Here is a 22,206-nt window from a genome sequence, read left to right as displayed (position 1 = left end):
TTTTTTTTTTTTTTTTTTTTTTTTTTTTTTTTTTTTTTTTTTTTTTTTTTTTTTTTTTTTTTTTTTTTTTTTTTTTTTTTTTTTGTGTGTAGTGAAAGAAGAAGTTCCAAGTCCGTACACCGGAATTTCAAATCCCGGCACCGCCGTTGCGGCCTCTCCGATGATCGAGATTGCGGCGGCTACGGCTGCCAGCGATAGAAGAAGAAGGTACAGAGGAGTACGGCAGCGCCCGTGGGGAAAATGGGCGGCGGAGATTCGTGATCCGCATAAGGCGGCTAGAGTTTGGCTCGGGACGTTCGACACGGCGGAGGCTGCCGCTAGAGCATACGACGAAGCTGCTCTCCGATTCAGAGGAAACAAAGCGAAACTCAATTTCCCTGAAAATGTCGGATTACTTCCTCTCCAGCAGCACATTCCGCTATCCACCCCTCAATTTGTTCCGCCACGAACGGCGGCGCTTCAGATACAGAATTACCGGGATTACATGGAATATTCCAATTTCCTTCAGAGCTCCGGCGACTTACTTGGACAACCTTCGAGTTTACTGCAGCAAATGTATTATAATGCGCACTTGACTCCGTTTCAATATTTGCCGGCGCCAGCGCCGTCGTTGTCCTCTGTTTCAAATTCTGTTTTTATTCCGCCGCAGCAGCAGCAGCAACAAATGGGGTTATTCCGGCCGCCGCGGTCGCAAAATCAAAACCAGGACGGCTCCGATTACTTCCCCGGTACGTCGTGGAATGATTCCGGTGGTCCGTCATCCGGTTGATTACGCTGTTTTTTTTTTTTCAAAAAAAAAATAAAAGCATATTTATTTTGGATTATTTTATTTTTGTTCGAGAGTTTATCCATTTTTTATTTTGTAGACGATAATTTCTTTTTATATCTTTATTCCGAGTTTTTCATGTTTTTTTTTTATAATTATCTTATCAAAATTTCTTCATTCTGAGGTAACATTTTAGTTATTGTCTTATATATATATATATATATATATATATATATATATAACCAAAAAAACATTTAATATTAAGGGCGACGCGTGTCATAAAGATATTTAGGTTAAGTTATAAAAAAATACTTTAAATTTCATCACTTATTTTAAAATATTTTTATTGGAATATTAAATAAAAATTAACGTTTTCAATTCTCTTTAAATTTAATTCAAGCATATTTTGTACCTTGCCTTAAAATACCACTAAGACTTAAAAAAAAAATACTCTTATATCTTGGATTTTAAAATTAATTAATTAATACCTTACAATATTTTAAAATCAACCATTAGTACTATATTAGTTTTAATCAAATATTTTAAAATTAATTAATTGATACCCTACCTTGCCTTAAAAAGTTTTTTTTTTTAAAAAAAAGCTCAAAAATATTATTGAAAGTCTGAATATTTTTTTAGAGAATGTAAAATTTGAGAGTATTTTTTATTAATTTAGTTGTTTTTTTTTTTTTTTCAATTGAACAAAATTAGTTATTTATCTAGGCTATTTCCTAATGATTTGTTAGTTGATTTAAATTATTAGTCAAAATAAACGCTTAACTTATTTTAATTGATCCAATTTGGTCAATTTCAGTCAATTAATTAAATTTTATTAAACAATTTGGTTTGATATTAATATGGATGTTTTATTTCTTACCAAATTGATAGGCCAATACTTGACATCAATATTAAAAAATAAATTAGAAATTAGAAAAGCAAAAAAAGAAAAATGGTCTCATCAGGTGTGCACGTGTCACTGTCTAATTTGCAACTGTGATACACATGTTTCTATATGAGAAACACGTGGACAAGATCTTCTAGAACATATTCAAATATAAAATTTTAGAAAGAAACTAAATTAAATTCGCATATAATTTAAAAAATAAAAAATAAAAAAGAAATTCCTATATGCAATTTACTTGAATACCCCTTTATTGAAGTTTACGTCATGAACAGCCTTTCGCCATGTCCTTTTCTCAACTTATTTAAGGAGCAAGAAATAAAATAATTAAAAAAAACGATGATGCCTTTTCTTTTCCTTATTATAATAATAATAATTATTAACGTCACTATTAACGACACGTGGGCAAAATATAATTGACGGGTCAAAAGTGATCTCAGGAGAGTGGGACCACGTCGAACTTACTTAATTCTCTAAATTATGACACGTGGGTAATTATTAGAATTGCGCACACGTGTCCCACTAAAATGTTTTAGGTCGGTCGGGTTTTGCGTTGGACCGATTGGTCGCTTACCTACCGCCAATTTATCGGGTACGGTGTGAACCCATGAAAGAGGGTACGGGTCTTTGTCGAGTTCGGTTCACCAGCCAATGCTCGAGCTGCCACGTCATGGATAGTCAGCGTTGACCATTGGAATGGGACCCAAAGCCTCTCCCATTGACGCAAACTCCTCGGTCCGCTTCTCGGGTGGCTGGGCCCAAATAAGGCCCACTCCCCACATTTAGTCTACCTTTCAACAGATAATTGGAATGGGCTTTAAGAGATGAGACAAGCCCATCTCCTAAACTTGAATCATTTTCTACGCCAATTACTAAACTATAATTATGTTAATCATTCATATCTTATTTATTAATCTTTTAATTTAATAAAACCAAGACATTATTCCTAAATAAATATTTTTTTTTCAATTTTTTATTTATTTTACACAATGGATTTAAGTAATGATTTTTTTAATATATATTTATACCCAATATAATTCTACAAAATTCATTATTAAAAATGATAGAATTTTTCTTACATTAATTATTTTTTATTATTATTATTTTAAAATTTTGAAAAGGAATTTGAAATTTTAACGAACAACCACCAAGGATAATTTTGAAATTTTAATGATTTTTTTTTTTTTTTTTGTAAAATTTGAAAATCAGATAATTAAGGAGTTGACTATTTGAACACGTACCGTACCCTAATCATTGACTAGAGATGCGAGGTGCCCAATTCCTCACCCCATCTTCCTCGAACGCTCCTTCGTCGTCACTCGCCGCCCTCCCTTCCATTTCCCCTCAATCTCTCCTTCAGCCATTGAAATTCCTTCCACTTTCTCTCTCAGAACAGGCCATGCTATCCTCCTTACTCATAGTTTTTGCATCCCTCTCTAGTTTCATCGTCGGAACCCTAGTCCTCTTCTGCGTCTTTTTTTTCTACCAACAAATCACATCCAAGCATCGAATTACTCGCCACCAGCAACTTCGCAACCGCAATTTGGATCTCTCCTCTGTCACCGTCGATGGAATCGCATCCTTCGATCCTTCTCTCTGTTTCTCCATGGCCGAACTGCGTTCCGCGACCAAGAATTTCAGTAACGATTTGATCGTCGGCGATGGCACCTTCGGCATCGTCTATAAGGCTCGCCTCTCCTCCGGCGATAACGTCGCCATCAAGAAACTCAATCACGACGCGTTCCAAGGATTCAGAGAATTCCGAGCCGAGATGGAGACTCTCGGAAAACTCCGCCATCGGAACATCGTCAAGATCTTGGGATACTGCGTTTCCGGCTCTGATAGGCTCTTGATCTATGAGTTTCTTGAGAGAGGAAGCCTCGATTACTGCTTGTACGAGACCTCCACTTCGGCGGAGGCAGATAAGGATTCCGATGGATATTTGACCTCGACGCAGCCATTGCCTTGGGAGACCAGGTTGAAGATCATTAGAGGCGTTGCTAATGGGCTTTCGTATTTACATGGGCTTTCTCAGCCCATTATTCATAGAGATATTAAGGCCGGCAATATCTTATTGGACTCCGAATACGAGGCCCATATTGCTGATTTTGGGCTGGCACGTATGATTGATAGCTCCAGTTCGCACGTGTCGACTCAGTTCGCCGGAACTTGGGGATACATGCCGCCGGAATACAGGGATGGAGTGACGGCGGCGACTGTGAAGGCTGACGTGTATAGTTTTGGGATTTTAATGTTCGAGGTTGCTATGGGCCGGAGGCCCAATTTGCCGATGGTACTGGAGGATAGAGAAGTGGGCTTAATAGAATGGGCCAGGATTTTGGTGGCCCAAAATAAGCATATGGAAATGGTTGATGCAAGCATTTCGAAGGAGGATCTAGAGGAGACAAATGTGAAGGAGTATTTTAGGATTGCTTGTTTGTGTACGAGTGAGAAGTCCAAGGAAAGACCTCTTATGTTGAATGTTGTCGAGTTGTTGGATCAGATTTGTGTCATGAAGTTGCACGACAACAACGAGTATCAAAATAAGCTCGACGTGTAGTTAAGGCAGCGACGACGGTGACGATGATATTCATGTGGGAAGGAGATTGGTAACATTTCTATTAAGAGGAATGTAAATAGCACTTCGAGCCAACTATTCAAATAGGTCGATTGTAGAAGGGGGATGTCGAGATTTTGTCTATATTATTTTTTTTATATATAAATATATATAACATATATGTGTCGAGAGAATAGTTCAATGATGATCTTAAAATAATTGAAATTCATTGATGATGTGATTTAGTTGTAGGTTATGTTGTTATATTTAGCTTGCATCGTGAATACATTTAAAAATTAAGTTTCATGTCGAACTTTGAGCATGACATTACATTTTTTATCAAAAGGTCGAAAGTTTGAATTTTCAAAATCCTTTGAGTTCAATCCTTCTCCACTCGGACCAATCTGCCTACTCGGCTTCTTATACTTTTAGTTAGTCGTGGGCCCCCTTACTTAGTGGTTCTAACCAAGGAGCACGCGGATCCCAAAAACGCATAGTCTCTCCCTCCCCTAGGGGAAGGGGCGAAGCCACGAGACCGAGAGATTCTCGACGTTTTATAGAGTTTTGATTCAAAGACGAAAGAAGAATCAATGATCGTTCACTGTCAGTAAATCCTCAAGATTCATTCTATCTCTCCCATTTCTACATATTGTATTAAAAAACTGATAATACATTTTCGATAAAAAAAGTCAACCGTTTGAATTTTTGTACTCAAAAGAAAAATTAGAGTGTCAGTATCACCCGAACGTTCAAGTTGGTATTGTACTTTTGACATTGTGTTGGTGAGAATAGTTCAGTTAGGTCAGCTATGACTATCCTTAAGAAAGAACTTTATATATAACAGAACAGTAAGCATTGCAAGGAGCACAAACTTGAATGGCAATTTGTGTATCAAACAACAAATCTCAAGAACACTATGAAATGAATTACAAGATGTAGATACATTAAAAATTAAACATCGACCTTGTTCATCGTGTCAATCGAGATCAACTATCCCAAAATTTGAAAGGAGGATCTTTACTTGATCAACGAAGTTTGACCCAGTTGCATACTCTGTCAGCAATCCAACAGCAAAACCAAACATTGCCCACCTGTTGGGGAAAAACGTCTCAGTAAGAGAAGTGATGACCCTTAACCAGTCAAATGAACAGCTGATTGTTACTAGCAAATATGAGATTCAGTAAAATATGGAATGAAGGTACACAAAGAACCAGTTTAACTCAGTCAGATTCAAATCTTCAGGAGCAACATCTAAATCAAATACATTCCATTTCCATAAAATCAACACAAAACACATGGATATGTGTGAGATCCCACGTTGATTGGAGAGAGGAACGAGGGCTAACGAGGACGCAGGGCCCTGAAAGGCGTGGAGTGTGAGATACCACATCGATTGGAGAGGGGAACGAGGGCTAACGAGGCCGCAGGACCCTGAAAGGGGTGGAGTGTGAGATACCACATCGATTGGAGAGGGGAACGAGGGCTAACGAGGACGCAGGGCCCTAAAAGGAGTGGATTGTGAGATCCCACATCGGTTGGAGAGGAAAACGAAGTATCCTTTATAAGTATGTGGAAACATCTCCCTAGTAGACGCGTTCTAAAAATCTTAAGGGAAAGCTCAAAGAGGATAATATATACTAGGTGGGATTGAGCTGTTACAATATTTGATCTTTACCGTGATTCTTCTATCAATTAGATCCTTTATCTATAGAATAAAGTATCTAGACATTCATATTTCTACTTCTATGAAGTTTCTTTCTTTGCTACAGCTCATTAAAGATCACAGCCATAGATTGTGGTGAAAACGGGTTTTGTTCTAGTGGCTGAAAATAATACTTCAAAGCTTTCGTATGTTCTTCATTCCTTGCGTAGATAAGACCTATGTTATAGAGAATATAACTTCGATCATAGGTATCGACTTCTTATCGCGAACATCTAAATCAAATACATTCTTAATCTAAATTGAATGCAGTAACATTTGGATTTTGAATAAAATCAGCACAAAACACAGTGGATATGATTCTCGAACAGAAGCAGTCGTACAAACGATCCTCCAAACTATATGGGAAATGGATTGGTTATCCATGAAGATAAAGAAAGAATTCTTGTACTTGTGCTAAAAGGAATGGAGTTCACTAGTTTAGGCACTTGAACATAATCAAAACTTATAATGGTGTTCATTAGTGAGGATATCCAGCTTCAAAATTTAATAATCATCGATAAAATCGGAGGAGAAAAGAGGAAATGAAATCACCTCCCATTGGAAATTTCATTCTTCCCGATGAAGCCAAAGAACGGTCCCTGATCAGCCTCATCAAGCTTCTTCTGCTTAAAATACTCCTGAAGCTCCTTAGCCTTCTGCCTCTGAAACTCTAAAGTGATCGTATTATCCTGTTTTGCAACATACGCCTTTGCCGACGGCTGAGAAAAAGGAGCCGTCGCCGAAGTAGGAGTCGGCTTGAGAGGAGGCGGCGGCGAAGGCGGCGACGGCTCTCTCAGAGAAGGAGCCGCCGGTCTCCTGATAGGGCCGTCGGTCTGAGAGCTCCGAATGGTGAAGACAAAAGGTTTGGAGGAGGAGAATCTGATGGAACTGTGAGCGGACGATGAAGAAGTGGAACTGACAGCCGAAGCCGACGGAGAAACGGCCGCCGACGACGAGGAAACGGTGGGGATTTTGATTTTGGCAAAGGGGAATGAACAGGCCCCCGACATTTCGCCTTCTATCTCTGAAATTTCTCTATCAGATTCTTGTGGAACTGAAATGGATTCGGATTTGAGGAATTGAAGTCAAAATCGAGTGGATATGTTTGGTGTGGATACGATGTGGCCAAGTTTCAGAAGAATACAAGCCATTGAGGGGTTTAGGGAATGAAGAAAGACAGCCCATTCAGTCGACTTTCAAGCGTATGAACAGCCATTTTATTAATAACATTTATAATTGAATATTTTGAGGCCGTGTAAGCAAAATGGTTCTATGGTCTAGTGGTCAGGACATTGGACTCTGAATCCAGTAACCCGAGTTCAAATCTCGGTAGAACCTATTTCGTTTTTTAGTTTCTAAATTATAAATAAAATTTTATAATTAATATAAACTTGAGACGTTGGTACTAAGACATTGGAATACAGGTAGAATCTAAATTCGTTTTCTTTATGAATTAATAATACAAAATGGTTCTATGGTCTAGGGTAAGGACATTGGACTTTGAATCCAGTAACCCGAGTTCAAATCTCGGTAATATAATATTTTAGTCCTATTATAATATATGTGTTTTGTTCAAAGTAATAATGTTCTAACCATGTGCATACTTTAAAAATTAATATTAAAAATTTCATTATTCCATATTCATGTGAATGTGTGTACTACTAGTTAACTTAAATATAATTTGACAAACAGAGTAAAAAATCAAAATTTTGAATTCACTTTTCTGTTTTTATGTAAACAAATAAAGTTAGCAAAAAGCTTCTTTCAAAATAAATTTAAAATTTGAAATAATAAGAGTATAATAAGAACTTATTATATAGTTTATAAAAAAAAAATATATTTGCCGTTTAAATAAATAAATATATATATATATATATATATCAATTAGTTAAGATAAATATCATAAACTAATAACACTTGTATTATTTTCTAGAAATGAGCCCAAAAGCCATTTAAAAATAATTTTAAAGGTTCATTGTCATTTTCAAAGTGGGCTAGTTTGAACTTTGAGAGGCAACGGTAAAAATGTGGAAATGACAAAAACAAAATTAATCTCAGCGCACCGCTTTTTATAATTTTACTCAAAAAATTGTAGAGGATTTGGGTCCCACCAGCCAAGTCATCATGGCTAGCTAGTGACCTGCAGGTTCAGTTTAGTCATTGTTCATGCGGATAATTTCAAGCTGAAATGAACGTCTGTTCATTTTTAATCCCAAAAACATTTCCACAAACAGAGCATACACTTCAATGATAGAATTGAATCAACAAAACAGAGTTCATCTTAATATCATCCTAATCTCAACCAATCAAAAGCTTCCTTTTGAATACCCAACAGTAAATATCCCCAAAAAATTGTTCATAGAGTAAATAGTAACAAAGAAATAAGGGAAAATACAGTGAAAAAGCAACAAAAAGTGCTGAAAAGTGAAGGTCATCCATCCATGTGAAAAAAGAAACTTACTGAAACCAGCACTACTACGGATAGATGATCATCGTGAAGAACATGGGAACCAGCAGAATTCCTGGTTTGGTTTCTGTTTCTCTAAAATAGCTGACAAAGCTTCCTCTATCATGAAAAAATCTTAAGCGAACAAGTTGATCTGATTCGAGTCAGCAGATTTTTGAGGATCTTGAGCACACATCATCAATGCTAAAAATGGGGTTTGAATTACATGATACTGCATAAACACCTCCTTTTTCCAATATCATTTTCATCGTCCGATACATTTATTTCACTGCATTCGGGATTAAGATTCAAAATGATCAGAAATACAAACTTAGATGGGATACAATCAGCAAATTCTGAGCAACAGGGTTAGGTTTTTGGTTTTACCACGCCAAGAATTTCATCTGTAGTATGAATTCGATCTAAGGTCAATAGACAAAACTGTATGATTTGTATATTTTCAAGCTAGAAGGGTGTTTTAAGTTATTTTTAAAACATGAGAATATGATCTGCACGAATAAGAACTATTCTAAAAAATAACTGCAATCTAATGAGTTCTACTTATTGAATAGAGTTCTATGGTCGTTCCATGACTCCTAGATATCGAAGGCGTCTATGAGGTGATCTCGTAGTTCCTACGGGTGGAGACGATGGGGTCACGCGTGAATTAGGCTTTACAGAGGGCAAGGTTGCAGCAGATAGAAGTGGCCATTATAACCCGCATTAGTGTCACTATGAAAACTTAAAATTTTCCATTGTTCAAAAAGAAAGCATGGAACACGAACATGCAATATTTCACAAGCTTCATAAATTATGATTCTTCAAAAAATTGAAGTTTTCATACCTCGGTTCAAATTCTTTGACTTCAGCAAGCTCGCTTCCACAAGTATCTATCCACTGCACTTTCCTTCTTTCTACACGACTGGAATCACAACTACCCTTTACTCCCAATGCTTCATTTCCATCAGCATTCCCAACAGAAACTACAGTAGCATCTGAAGCTTTTTTCAAGCTACTTTTAAGCACCATTTTGCTTGCAAGATTCTCATCACTTGAACTAAGAACTTGATTCTTGCCATTATCAGAAAGAGGAGATGTTTTTAAACTATCTTGGCGTTGTGTACTGGCTGCTTTCTTCAAAATAGATGAATTTGGCCCTGCTGGATTATGGCGAAAGCAGCGTAAGGAGGAGGAGGCACACCTCCAGGAAATCCACGTCTTTGTTGAAGCCAGCTCGTTAAGGTCAGGCTCTCGGTCCAACAACAATGGCAAAACTCTCATGGGTTTAACTTCGCTCTTCTGACCCAAGAAAAGAAGGGTCAAGCTACTGCTATAACCAGAAGCTGAAGAAGAAAAGAACCCTCCGCCTTCTACTAACAATAACATCAGTTGTGTTCATCTGGGAACCCAAAAAGAATGTCAACAACGATCCCTACTCAGAATATATGAGTACCCCTCCCATTCATCCATCTATAACTCAGAATCAAAATGTTCATTGTACCTATCACCATCGAAGTGTTCTTCTGCACGTAAGCTCGACCTCAGATGTTGAAATTTCTTTCTACTAATCCGTGCCAGGTTGCCTGTAGTTTAGAACTTAATCAAAATGGGCCTAGATTTCTAGTTTCTTAAAGCATTCAAATACAAACTAAAAGCATAAACACAAGCAACAAAGTCCTACGAAATCTACACTTCAACAAAAGATTATTCAACATCGTGATGCCATTTTCAGTCATAAATTACCCTACAAAGATATCGCCAAACAATATGCTAAAAAGAATCGAAGTAAGAAGACAGAATCAGATAAAATCATGATATGAAAATAGCATGCTCGACATTTTAAACGCGGAATTTTCTCTACCTCTCCGACAAGTTCTCCAAATTTCAAAACTGGAGGCTATGGCCGAACTTCAATATTCTGTATTATTGAAATCTAACCACTGCTATGGATCCAGTGGCGATTTCACATGGTTAAGAGAATGTTCAAATCATCAGCATTATTGAAACAGAAAATCGGAACAATTTCATTGCAGCCAAAAAGTAAAGAAAGAAAATGACAGGCAAACTAATAAATAATAGGAGTAGATGAAGTTAATTCGTGAAAGAGGAAACAGAGAGCTACTACTACCGGACCACATGCGAAGAATCTCCCGCCGTTATTCTAATCTTCACGAAACTCGATAAGATATAACTTTCTCCTTTCTCCGAAACTCCTAAACGATCCAAAAGCTCGGATAATGAATTGAAATCTGCAATCTCCTGCGCAAAAATCAAGAATCGTTTCAAACAAAAATTAACAATCAAAACGAGCATCTCACTGGCCATTACGCTCTGTTAAATGCAGAGATAAGTATACAACCATTTCAGAAATCTACAAATTACTTCCACTTGAGAAGACCACTACAAATTACCAAACAACTCTTAGCAAAATGAGGTTTCACATTCTTCGAAACAAACACAAATTCGAAGAACGAACGATCCATTCGATTCGATTCCTCGGGTACACAAAAATGACATCGAACAGAGAAGGAGAAAAGTGTGGCTGTACCTGACTGCAGATTCGAACCAGATGTGACAGAGAGAGAAAGAATAACGCAACAAAATCGTCAGAGCCGCCGAGTTCACTCCCGAAACTCTGCCGATTATGCTGGTGAAAATGGCAGAAGAGGTAAGAATCGCCGAGGAATTGGGAGAGAGAGCAGAGAATATCTTAAAGAATAAAAGAAGAAGAAAAAAAAATTAGTAGAGCAGGGAAGACAAACATGGTGACTCTCAGGCGCATGATAGTGATGGGTCCCACCTATATTTTTTTTAAAAAAATATTTAATTAACCTTCATTTATAATTATTATTTTTTCTTTCTTTTAATCAAGCAAATAAATTATTTAAAATTAAGATGGGGCCAATCGTCATTTCCAACCGGGATTTTTATTTAAATTCTATTTCCAATAAATAGGGATAAATTTTAATAATCTCTCTCAAATATTATGGCTGGTTTGGAATCATTTTTTATTTTTATTTTATTTTTTAAGAAAAAATTTAGTACAAATAATTTGTTCTTAATACCTTAAATCCTCTAATATCTAGTTTTTTTGGTTTTTTAAAAAAAATTAATTGTGATTTTAAATATAAAATTAATCAATAGATTAAAGTGAAAATCTATCTAAAAAATTTCAATAAAGTATAGACACAATGATTATAAATAAATTAAGAAACATGAAAAGAGAAGGAGAAGAGAAATCAATTGTTTTTAAATATAAAAATAAATAAAAATATGAATGCTTAAATTGATTACCTCAATGTTTTTTTTTTTTTTAATATAAAATGATTTTATATTAATTAAAAGACGTGGAAATAAGTGTTGGAAGAAAATTAAAAAAATATATGTATATATTTTTTTTAAATTAATTCAATTGAAAATTGCTTTTTAGGCATCAAATCTTCCTGACATGCTTCTATTTTGGGAAACACTTCCAAGATTTTTAACCAAAAATTATTTTAATTTTGGCTTTCATTAATTACATGTCTGCCCTCTCCTTTTCTTTTCTTTTTTTTTTTTTAAATAAATAATTATTATTATCACTTTTTAGGCACTAATTTTTATGCTAATTGCTATTATCTTTTATGGTACATTAAATAATTACTTAGTTTTTTTAATATTTTTATTAAAATCCAAGTGATTTTTTAAAAATATGAAAATCATTTTAGAAAAATGGTATGAAAATAAGTAAAATTTTAAAAAATTCTAACTTTAATTAACAACTTTTTAAATTCATAATTTTTAATTAAAATCTTATTTACTTTTTAGAGAAAAATTATAATTGGCTATATGATAATTTAAATTAATATAGTGAAATAAAAGTACTTTTTTTGGAACTAAAAAAGTAATAAATGTGGTCCAAATATATAAATCTTTTTATTTTCTAAATTTTTTTAACCATTTGTGACGAACACAGCAACTTTAAAAAATAAAAAAGAATAAATAATGTACTTTATTGTTGAATAAAAACATTAATATATATTATTATCTTACTGTATTTGGCTGTAACTTTCCCCTTTAAGATATCAAAAGTTACTTTTTAGTTAAATTAACATCACTTTCAAATTCATCATTATATTTAAATAGGTAAATGAAAGTGTTATTAAAAATTTTAAAAACGCTCTGATCTAAGTTTTGGGAAAACAATAATTAAATTTAGAATTAAAAAAAAAAATAGTCCTCTCGGTTACCACTCTAAAAAGTTTATATTCTTAAATAAAAATACTATTTTCATTAATTTTAAATGAAACTATTCATACTTTATTTAAAAAAAAAATAGGAGAGTTTTTTATTTATAAGCGTCTGAAATTTAGTTTTAATATTTATAATTTTTTAAAAAATTAATTACTATCGATCGAAATTATTTATCTATCCATTTTCTTCGAGTATCTTTCTCTCCACTTCCATGATGTAGAGATAAATGATTTTAAGCTCATAATACAAATTTTGTATTTGATTTAAAAAATATCTCTAAATTAAAAAATAACAATATTTTTAAATTAAAAAAATGTCACTAGTACTTTATTTTATAATTTTTTTTGAAATTTTAATTATATCAAAAAATATCCTAAAACTTTAACCATTCTCATTAATATCTTTTAACGGTATAAAAATGATTAAAAAAAAATATAAATTTTAAAAACATAAATAGTTTCAATATATTGATGAAAATAAATTATTAATATTTCATAGATTATCTTATAAACTTTTAAATGCAGTACTATATATAAAGATATTTTAAATATTTGAAAAAATATATATTTTTGTAAAAATAAATTGTTAACGATTATTACTAAGCTTTTAAAATAATTTTGAAATAAAATTTTATTAATTTAGCTGTTATGATTACACTTTTTTTAGTTGAAAACCCTAAAAGTTTGTGTGAGTATATGTAATGAGTAAAGCAGAAAGTTAGAGATAAAAGGAAAGGGGAAAAGATTGGACATTTCTGAAATGGAAATGACAACGGTGGCAGCCTCCCATTATTCTGTCCCTAACCCAATTATGCCTTTGTCTCTGTGGGCCCAAACAAGGCCCAACACACACCCCCTCTCTCTTTCCTCTTTTTTATTCATTTTATTTTTTTAATTTATAATTATTTGTATATATTTTATGCTAACATTTAAATTATAACCTTTAATTATGTACCAAAATCATTAATATTTTTAAATTTTTAAAAACGACAGAATTGGGGGATTTTAAAGGTCTGAAGGTGGGGGTTTTATGTAACCCTATACCCATCATTTCATTTATTTCTTTTTAATTCTTTTTTATTATTTTTATTATTTTAAATTTTATTGTTATTTATTAATTTGGTTTTCTCAATTTTCTTTCCCTTTCTTACTTTTCTTTTATTATATTTTTTGTTGTTGTTTTTTTTAATATGATATTTTCCGATTATTTATATTTATTATTATTATTATTATTTGTTCTTTTTATAACTCTCTTTCTAACTTATTTTTATTTATTTTTTTTTTAATTATTTGCATGTGTGGTTTTGGGAGTTTCTTTTAGCTATTTATTTTTATTTACAATGAAGTGTTGAAAAAAGTGAAATAAATTAATTATATTTAATTTTTTTTTTAAATATAAGGTTTATAATTAATTGTTCAATTCGATTTAGTATTTAAAATTTTATTAAAATCATTTATTAGGAATAATTATTATAATTGACTGATAAAGAAACTCAAAAACAACAAGTTTAAGACATATTATTTATAAATAAAAATTAAATCAAATACAGTTTATATAATTTTATCATATATTTATCTCATTTAATATAAATTAGTAAAGATTAACATTTTCATTTTATAAACTTAAAAGCTAAAACTTCTTCTTTTTTTTTTTTTTAATTAAAGCTTTTTTAAATTAAATGAATTTTTAGACACAAAATTAAAGCTTCAAAACTATATTACCTTTTTATCTGTGCTCGAGAATTCAACATCAATATAAGCGGTAAATTGACATTTTCGCTATGCTCTAATAAATTAATAAAATATAAGCTAAGCAACAACAAAACATGCACGCACTCGAATTTATAAGAGGCGTATGAATGAACCATAACATAACAACATTCAAATCAAAGAGATGCTAAGAATATACGTCAGACTTTGATTAAAAAAAATGCCTAAAAGTATTTATAGTTACTATCTATATTAATAAGATAATTTTTATTTTATTTTCGCTCAATCGTAAAAGCTTTCATGTTTAGCTTGAATCAACATGAGTGTCCTCCTATAATTAAATAATTACGAGAAATTGTTTTTAAAATGGTTCTATGGTCGAGTGGTTAGGACATTAGACTCTACCGGTTTTATTTTAGTTTTTATAAATTAATTACAATATATATGTGATTGGTGAAACTTGAATCAATTTTTTGTCGGGTGACTTACGTGGCATGATAAAACATATTATATTCCAAATTAAGGTTAATAATATATAGTATTAAGAAGGAGTATTTTAAATTATTTAAAAAAGTATAAAATGTTTATTATTAATTAATTTATTTTTATCATTTACATGAAATTAAAATTGGAAGGTGGGCCCCACGAAAGCCCAACTGGGAAATCGTGGGCATCGAAATTAAGCTTACATCTCTCCACGAGCCCTTTATTGGCCAACTGACCTTCTGCGTTTCCATTTTTTCCACAAATCCAAGAAAAAAAGAAAAAAAAAAAACTCTCTGAATCTCACGAACACAAACGCCACTCTGATTCAATAAAATTCGTAACCATTCGAAATCCCAACTCTTTGCTCTTCCTTCTTCAATCTGCCTGCTCTAAACTGGGTTTTTTTTTTTTTTTTTTTTTTTTTTTTTTTTTTTTTTTTCTTCTCTCTGTCACTCTTCCTCCTTTCCGATTATTCGCCCACACTGTGCCCATGCTTCCTTCGATTTGACGGTATCTGTCGTGATTTTTTTCTGATTCTAAATTCTGTTTTCATGTGATCTCATTTTGTAGTGGTGGACTGTGATTTGGTTTCATCTCTGATGGATCTGTGTTTGCTTTTGCTGAATTATTTGAATTTGGATCTTCTGTTTTTTTTTTTTTTTTTTTTTTTTTTTTTTTTTTTTTTTTTTTTTTTTTTTTTTTTTTTTTTTTTTTTTTTTNTTTTTTTTTTTTTTTTTTTTTTTTTTTTTTTTTTTTTTTTTTTTTTTTTTTATAATTAGATTTCATTTCTAGATCTGCTTCTATTGTTATATCGTGTTTTCGTGGTTTTTGTTTTATGCTGCCTTGATCGTTGTTTTGTCTTTTGTTTTCTGGTGGATCTGTTGTAGTTTTGTTGACTTGCTTAATTAGGCTGAAATTGCTGCTGCTGTTAATGTGTGATTGGTGCGAGTCCTAAGTTTTTTAGTCTCTGACGTGATGCTGTTCGATTTGCAGTGTATTTCGTTGCGTCTTCTGTAAACCATGGAATTTGTGTAGATGTGATCCAATTTTCATGGAAGCTGAGGGATAAAGGTTTTCGCAGAAGTCGTGTAAGAAAATTTGTGACAAATGGCTCCATCCAGCAAAGCGGACAAGAAAGCGGCTGTAGATGCAGCCGCGTGGATGTTTAACGTTGTAACCTCTGTTGGAATTATAATCGTCAATAAGGCTCTCATGGCTACCTATGGCTTCAGCTTCGGTAATTATTTTCTTCATCACTTCCGTTCCTATCATTTACTGTATTTATACCATCTTTGTGTTTCGTCACTTCTGTTTCTCTATGAGATAGAGATTAGGGGTTACTTGCTGGAACTGTCTGTGGTAGCTTAAGAATTTAGTGACGTTTTGTTATTCTCAAGTATGGTCTATGAATTATGATTTTGATTCTCCTTTATTTTTTTTTATTTTTTTTGTTTCTCCATTATCAGTCTTTCATTTCCTGTTTTAAGAAGCTTCCTACCATCTTTAGTAACTCCTGTTTGTTTTCTGCCGCTGTCCATGTGATAGCTTGAGAAATCACAAGATTCTCAAGTTCCACTTTCATCCACTGTCTAAATTTGCACACTTGCAGATCCTTCTTAAAGCAAAATCTTAACTTATATCTTTAGTTAACCTAATAATGGACTGACATAGCTGTAATCTGCACGTAATGTACATGGCTATAATTTTTTAGAAAAAGGGCAAAATAAAGAGTGGGGTAGAAATAAGACAGAGTTATGTATGTGCTCTCTCCCTCTCTGCCTCTGCCTCTCCCTAGAAAATTATTAGATTGACTAAAATGGAAAAATGATGGGATGACTAGACAATGTTCTTCCAAACCAAAGCCTAGGAGATTAAACGGAACCTCTTTAGGTGGCTTAACTGAAAAATAGAATAGTTACAGAATGCGTGGGATAGGTGCTCACAATTAAAAGCTGCTGCTGATTTTTGTTGCTTATCAATAACTGGATATATGTTCTTGGATTTCTCTGAAAATATTCGTTTTTACCAAAATAAAGTCATCCCACAATTTTATCTTTGCTAAGTGAGCTTCAGCTTGTTAATTTTTTTGAACAAAAGAAGTATGTGAACTGAAATTGGGAAAGAATAATGTCATGTGGCATGTATCAAACATCGGGGGAATGCCTTTGAGTATTAATCTTGTAGAGAGAGGTTAACTGATGCTTTGAACGAGTGAGTTTTCCTGTGTATAAAACATCTCAGTGATAGTGTTGGGAAACACAAGAGTGTTCTTATTATTAATCTTGTTATTCTTGTTAATATATTGAACTCTTTCCTGTTTTGCAAAGAAGAAAAAAAAAATAATAATACAACGGGCGAATGTTGTATGCGTTATTGCTTCAAGCACTTCTTGGATTCAAGTTTAATGGCAAATTTTTTAAGAATGTAAAACTAAAAGTATACAATATATAATAAAGAAACAGGTAAAAAATTTCAGTCCAATTGCTCTAGTGTGATTATGAACCTAGCAAAAGTAGGTATGGGGTACGAGTCTCTTTATGTATGAAGTTTGGTAATTGATGATGGAAAATTTTAGGTCATAATAGTGATCATTTAATATGATTTATACATTCATAAGATGCTGCTCGTGGTTGTCTAATTATACATACAACATTATCTTGCAGCCACAACCTTAACAGGTTTGCATTTTGCGACAACCACCCTGATGACTGTTATTCTAAGGTGGCTTGGGTATATCCAAGCCTCCCATCTCCCTCTACCAGAGCTTCTTAAATTTGTACTATTTGCCAATTTTTCTATTGTTGGAATGAATGTTAGCCTGATGTGGAATTCAGTGGGATTTTATCAGGTAAATCCAACTCTTGGTTTGTTTCTTTTATCAGGCTATCATAACTATTCTAATCTCGAAGTTCATATTGTTCTTTTTCTGTTGTCAGATTGCCAAGTTGAGTATGATACCCGTCTCTTGCTTATTGGAAGTGGTCTTGGACAAGATTCGATACTCCCGAGACACAAAGTTGAGCATTGCAGTAGTTCTCTTGGGTGTTGGAGTATGCACTGTAACTGATGTCAGTGTCAATACCAAAGGCTTTATTGCTGCCATTATCGCTGTATGGAGCACCTCCCTGCAGCAATACGTGAGTTATTCACATTCCTCTAACATTTATCTCTAAATCTTTTTTCCGTTTTCGGGTACAACTATGATCTATTTCATATATCTCTAAATCTTGATAAAACTTTGATCTGCAGTACGTGCATTTTCTCCAACGGAAGTATTCGCTTAGTTCGTTCAACCTGCTAGGACATACTGCTCCAGCACAGGCTGCATCGCTTCTATTGATAGGACCCTTTCTGGATTACTGGTTGACAAGAACAAGGGTTGATCAATATGACTACAATTTACCCTCTACGGTAAGTACCTATTGATCTGATTTATATCTTTTTTTTCGTTTTTCTTTTTTATGCTTCATGAACTTGCTTGCTCAATACTGTCGCGTTTTTTGCACATTCACAGATTTTCATAATTCTTTCCTGCTCCATAGCTGTGGGGACCAATCTTAGCCAGTTTATCTGCATAGGCAGATTCACAGCTGTGTCATTTCAAGTTCTTGGCCACATGAAGACAATCCTTGTATTGGTAATGGGATTCTTCTTTTTTGGGAAGGAGGGGCTTAACATGCAGGTAGTTTTGGGAATGGTCATAGCTGTGATTGGGATGATCTGGTATGGAAATGCCTCGTCGAAACCCGGTGGAAAAGAACGTCGGAGCCACTCGCTCCCGACTACTAGACAACAAAAGCATGGAGGTGGTGGTGGTATATCAGATTCTACTGAACATGATGGGAAGGTCTAAAGGAGTTGGCTCATTCCAAAAAGAAAAATTTTATTTTAATTTAATTTGCGGAGTTTAGAATGACGATCTTTATCTTTTTCATATTTATTCATCCTCCCACGTCTAATTTTCATTTTTTTTTTCCACAGTATTCGATTTGTGAGAGGGCATTGTGTAATTCAGAATAGGGGAAAGTTTTCTTGGAATTTTCAATTTTTTTTCTTTTTTAAAAAATTATGATCACAGAATCACATCCTACTAATTTTGGCCATAAACATTTGCGTTGAAATTATCATGCCATGCCATCTTGTGCTGTCATCTTTACATAGCACATTTTTCCGACGAAAAAGGAACTGTGAGCTGTTGACGACGTCTATATCAAGAGAGAAAAACGGATGGATGCGTCTTACTGTTGACTCTTAAAATAATAGTGTCTTATACATTAAATTAATGAGCAAAAGAGGCTAAATATTAAAGAAACCCAATCTGCACCAGAAAATTTAACACAATGTATGAATATGATTTTAATAGAGAATTATTCTAACGTAATTTTCCAATTTTGTTGGATAAATATTACAATGATTCTGGTTATGTATTCATATTCATGACAATCCAAAGTTGGCTTGACTCACTCAGTGAGAGTGAGTATCGTACAATCGCCAAATCTGCTGATAAGATTGTCGCATAGCCTTGGATTGAATCAGTTCTCAGAGGTGCCATTCAAAAAGAAAATATATATTAAAAAAAAAAAAAGGTAGCAAACAGATCAATTGGGTTTATTTCAACAACCTAGGAATCATGATCAGGTTAAGTAAAACAATGAATCTCAGAGAAGATTGATGAACCCCAAGACCAAAAGGAGGCATAATTGACAGAAAAACAAATAAACTCAACCGGGACATCTCAATCTCTATTATGACGACCAAAAATGAATGACCCATATGAAATATAACCTGGCAAAGGTTTTCAAAACCCAGCCAAATCCAAAGAGGTCCAAGCCAATCTCAAAGACTAATTATATTAACCTATTGCATTCAACAGAAGCTTGGAAAACAAAAGGAGAGCAGAAATTTAACGCTTCTTAGAAACACCGACAGTCTTCCCTCGGCGGCCGGTAGTCTTGGTGTGCTGACCACGGACACGAAGACCCCAGTAGTGCCTCAGACCACGGTGGTTCCTGCACAAGATTGATCACAGAATATATGCTTAACACCATATTCATCCCTCAAAACTAGCCCAAGTACCAAAGAATTGACGTTGACAAACATGTTCGCCTAATCCCTCACACAAAAAGAAGATAATAAGCAGACCCGAAAAAAGGTCACATCAACTAATTTTTATGTGAAGATTGAAGCAGATCACAAGTTGAAAAACCCGTCAACCTATTGGCTATGATTTAACAAGAACGATAAACTATTCCTACATATAACCCGAAGAGCTTGAGAATTAACAGATTTGCCATTGTTCAAAATCGACAACACAAACGACATAGTTGTTTATGTTTGCAATCCAATAGATATTATAGAGTGTTCAGCTAAGAAACTTGCCAACTCTGAAGAAAATTATCAGTTCCTACATCTTAACACCATTCTAAAACCCCTTTGTTTGATCTGTGACAAGAACACAAAGTTGAAGGCTTATATCTATCCTAGGGAGCCAAGTAATCTAGTATTTGGTGTTCAACCTGCAACTGTAAGCAAATCTAAGAGTTAACTACTATATACATATATTGCTAATAACAATCAATCACCTGATCTTCTTCAAACGCTCCAAGTCGTCCCTCAGCTTCATGTCGAGAGCATTTGACACCACCTGTGAATACTTGCCATCCTTGTAGTCCTTCTGTCTATTCAAAAACCAGTCAGGAATTTTGAATTGTCGGGGGTTGGCAACAACGACCATGAGATTGTCCAGCTCCGCAGCAGTCAACTCACCAGCCCTAAGCAAAAGAAGCAAACATTTAAAACACAAAACTTACACAGAAGATTACACAAATATAAACAACATAGAACCATAAACTACACGCAAATTTCGAGTGAAAAATGACAAATAACTTCAATTTTTTTCTTTTCCTGTACTCGTTGAACTAGAAAATTTGCCTTAAATCGTAGCAAAATACCATATAAATCAATAGAACTTGAGAGCACCTGAACAGATTATCAAGCAGTGGACCAAGAGCTTGTGGAACTATTATTCTAACGATAATTTAATGGATTGAAGAACACGAATCCAATGAGAACAAGTATAAATATCTCACATGAAAAGTTCTCTTTACGATCTCATGAATATAACAACGAAAGAGCAAGCATTCATTGAATCTGCATACACGAACAATAAAAGAAGAAAAATACCTTTTGTTCATGTCTACATCGGCTTTTTTGCATACCATGTTGGCCAAACGCCTTCCAATACCTTTGATGGAAGTAAGAGCGAACATAATCTTCTGCTTTCCATCAACGTTTGTGTTGAGAACACGCAATATGTGCTGGAAATCTTCGTTCGCTACCAACGACTGAAATGACGATCAAACAAATGTCACGGACTTAGAATACAGAAACAGATTGATCCAAGTACGAAGCATAGAACGATAATGGTTGAGCGTTAGGGCTTACCATTTTGACGGAAGAGGGCGCGCGGATTCCTCCTGATGCTTCTTCTCTCTGAAGCCGCAACGCAACCAACGCCTTAACCACTGAAGGGGCTGAAAATGAGAAATTTATATTAGGGCTCTTCTTCTTCTAGGGCTGAATGCTCCTGTGAAAAGTCCACTTTACCCTTTAATTAATTTATAATACCTGTTCTGGACATTTTTAGTTCGGCCCATTTACTAAATTAAATAAAACAAAATACTAACGTTTAAAAATTAAAATTTCATATAAGACCTGAACTAAGTTAAAAATTGGATTTGGGTGTTCAGTTACATTAAAATTTTAATTTGAACCAGATTTGAATTTGCTACTATTATTGTTATTTGATCAAATTCCTAATATTGACACATGTAACATAGGACATGTCGATTGTATTTTTTTCTTATAGATAGGTGAGTAAAGTAGGTACATAAATATCATGTTTAAATAACGTTATATCAATGTTTGTAATATATATATTTATTTATATATTACGAGATTAATTTATATTCACTACATTAATTTAAACTCTAAACTAATAATTATATTGATTAAAACCTTAAATTTTCATCCATGTATACATTTACACCCTGTTTGAAAAATATTGGTTTGCAACAAAAATTTACAATTAAATCAATTTACATGTTTTATTTGAAAATCATCCATGCATGAATTTTTATATGTATATAGACGTATTCCAACGTCAAATTAATGAAATTTATTCTATCATTACTCCAGCTTAAATTTGTTATATTTTAGATAGTTTCTTTTTTAGCAATTAAATTGATGTAACATATAATATAAAATATTTGGGATATGAACTTTTTTTTTTTTTTTTGTCCCAATTTTTATATAATATTGGACTGTTATTTTTTACTCAATTTAATTTACATTTATTTGTAAATAATTTATTAATATTTTCATTATCGTCCTAATCTTTAGTATTT

At 33.5% G+C, this 22,206-nt stretch overlaps 6 protein-coding genes and 1 non-coding gene across 8 annotated transcripts in view; 4 read left to right on the top strand and 3 right to left on the bottom strand.

Moving 5' to 3' along the window:
* Nucleotides 1-824, top strand: part of LOC111487261 (ethylene-responsive transcription factor ERF110-like) — a 2,009-nt gene extending 1,185 nt beyond the window's left edge. Inside the window, exon 2 of the mRNA XM_023134620.1 lies at nt 93-824. Coding sequence (XP_022990388.1) covers nt 93-769 — 677 coding nt within the window. The 3' untranslated portion in view covers nt 770-824. The remainder of the gene's footprint in view (nt 1-92) is intronic.
* A 2,115-nt stretch (nt 825-2,939) lies between these two features.
* On the top strand, nt 2,940-4,430 carry LOC111487254 (putative serine/threonine-protein kinase). The gene has a single exon (XM_023134612.1). It carries the CDS (start codon nt 3,067-3,069, stop codon nt 4,225-4,227), a length of 1,161 nt encoding a protein of 386 aa, XP_022990380.1. The 5' UTR covers nt 2,940-3,066; the 3' UTR covers nt 4,228-4,430.
* Nucleotides 4,431-5,071: 641 nt separating this feature from the next.
* Nucleotides 5,072-7,085, bottom strand: LOC111487322 (light-harvesting complex-like protein OHP2, chloroplastic). Its single transcript, XM_023134701.1, has 2 exons — nt 6,479-7,085; nt 5,072-5,315 (listed from the first exon to the last, which is right to left on the bottom strand). The coding sequence occupies exons 1-2, from the start codon at nt 6,934-6,936 to the stop codon at nt 5,201-5,203; spliced, it is 573 nt and encodes a 190-aa protein (XP_022990469.1). The 5' UTR covers nt 6,937-7,085; the 3' UTR covers nt 5,072-5,200.
* Nucleotides 7,086-7,192: 107 nt separating this feature from the next.
* Nucleotides 7,193-7,264, top strand: TRNAQ-CUG. Its single transcript has one exon. It is a non-coding gene; the product is annotated as a tRNA-Gln (tRNA).
* Nucleotides 7,265-8,147: 883 nt separating this feature from the next.
* Nucleotides 8,148-11,105, bottom strand: LOC111487315. Of its 2 annotated transcripts, XM_023134695.1 has the most exons (5): nt 10,921-11,105; nt 10,501-10,631; nt 9,874-9,955; nt 9,217-9,771; nt 8,148-8,661 (listed from the first exon to the last, which is right to left on the bottom strand). In XM_023134695.1, the coding sequence occupies exons 4-5, from the start codon at nt 9,756-9,758 to the stop codon at nt 8,595-8,597; spliced, it is 609 nt and encodes a 202-aa protein (XP_022990463.1). In that variant the 5' UTR covers nt 9,759-9,771; nt 9,874-9,955; nt 10,501-10,631; nt 10,921-11,105; the 3' UTR covers nt 8,148-8,594. The 2 variants fall into 2 exon arrangements, with proteins under 2 accessions (XP_022990463.1, XP_022990464.1); XM_023134696.1 differs by lacking the exons at nt 10,501-10,631; nt 10,921-11,105 and adding an exon at nt 10,234-10,453.
* Nucleotides 11,106-15,229: 4,124 nt separating this feature from the next.
* LOC111487270 (UDP-rhamnose/UDP-galactose transporter 6) lies at nt 15,230-18,907 on the top strand. The gene is made up of 6 exons (XM_023134633.1): nt 15,230-15,310; nt 15,794-16,037; nt 17,464-17,648; nt 17,737-17,937; nt 18,050-18,211; nt 18,315-18,907. The coding sequence occupies exons 2-6, from the start codon at nt 15,908-15,910 to the stop codon at nt 18,651-18,653; spliced, it is 1,017 nt and encodes a 338-aa protein (XP_022990401.1). The 5' UTR covers nt 15,230-15,310; nt 15,794-15,907; the 3' UTR covers nt 18,654-18,907.
* Nucleotides 18,908-19,500: 593 nt separating this feature from the next.
* LOC111487328 (40S ribosomal protein S18-like) lies at nt 19,501-21,347 on the bottom strand. Its single transcript, XM_023134710.1, has 4 exons — nt 21,245-21,347; nt 20,984-21,144; nt 20,383-20,571; nt 19,501-19,809 (listed from the first exon to the last, which is right to left on the bottom strand). The coding sequence occupies exons 1-4, from the start codon at nt 21,245-21,247 to the stop codon at nt 19,704-19,706; spliced, it is 459 nt and encodes a 152-aa protein (XP_022990478.1). The 5' UTR covers nt 21,248-21,347; the 3' UTR covers nt 19,501-19,703.
* Between the last annotated feature and the right edge of the window lie 859 nt (nt 21,348-22,206).

This window comes from Cucurbita maxima, unplaced genomic scaffold, assembly GCF_002738345.1.
Source record: "Cucurbita maxima cultivar Rimu unplaced genomic scaffold, Cmax_1.0 Cma_Scf00012, whole genome shotgun sequence".
Lineage (NCBI taxonomy): Eukaryota > Viridiplantae > Streptophyta > Magnoliopsida > Cucurbitales > Cucurbitaceae > Cucurbita > Cucurbita maxima.
This window is presented reverse-complemented; position numbering and strand designations above follow the sequence as displayed.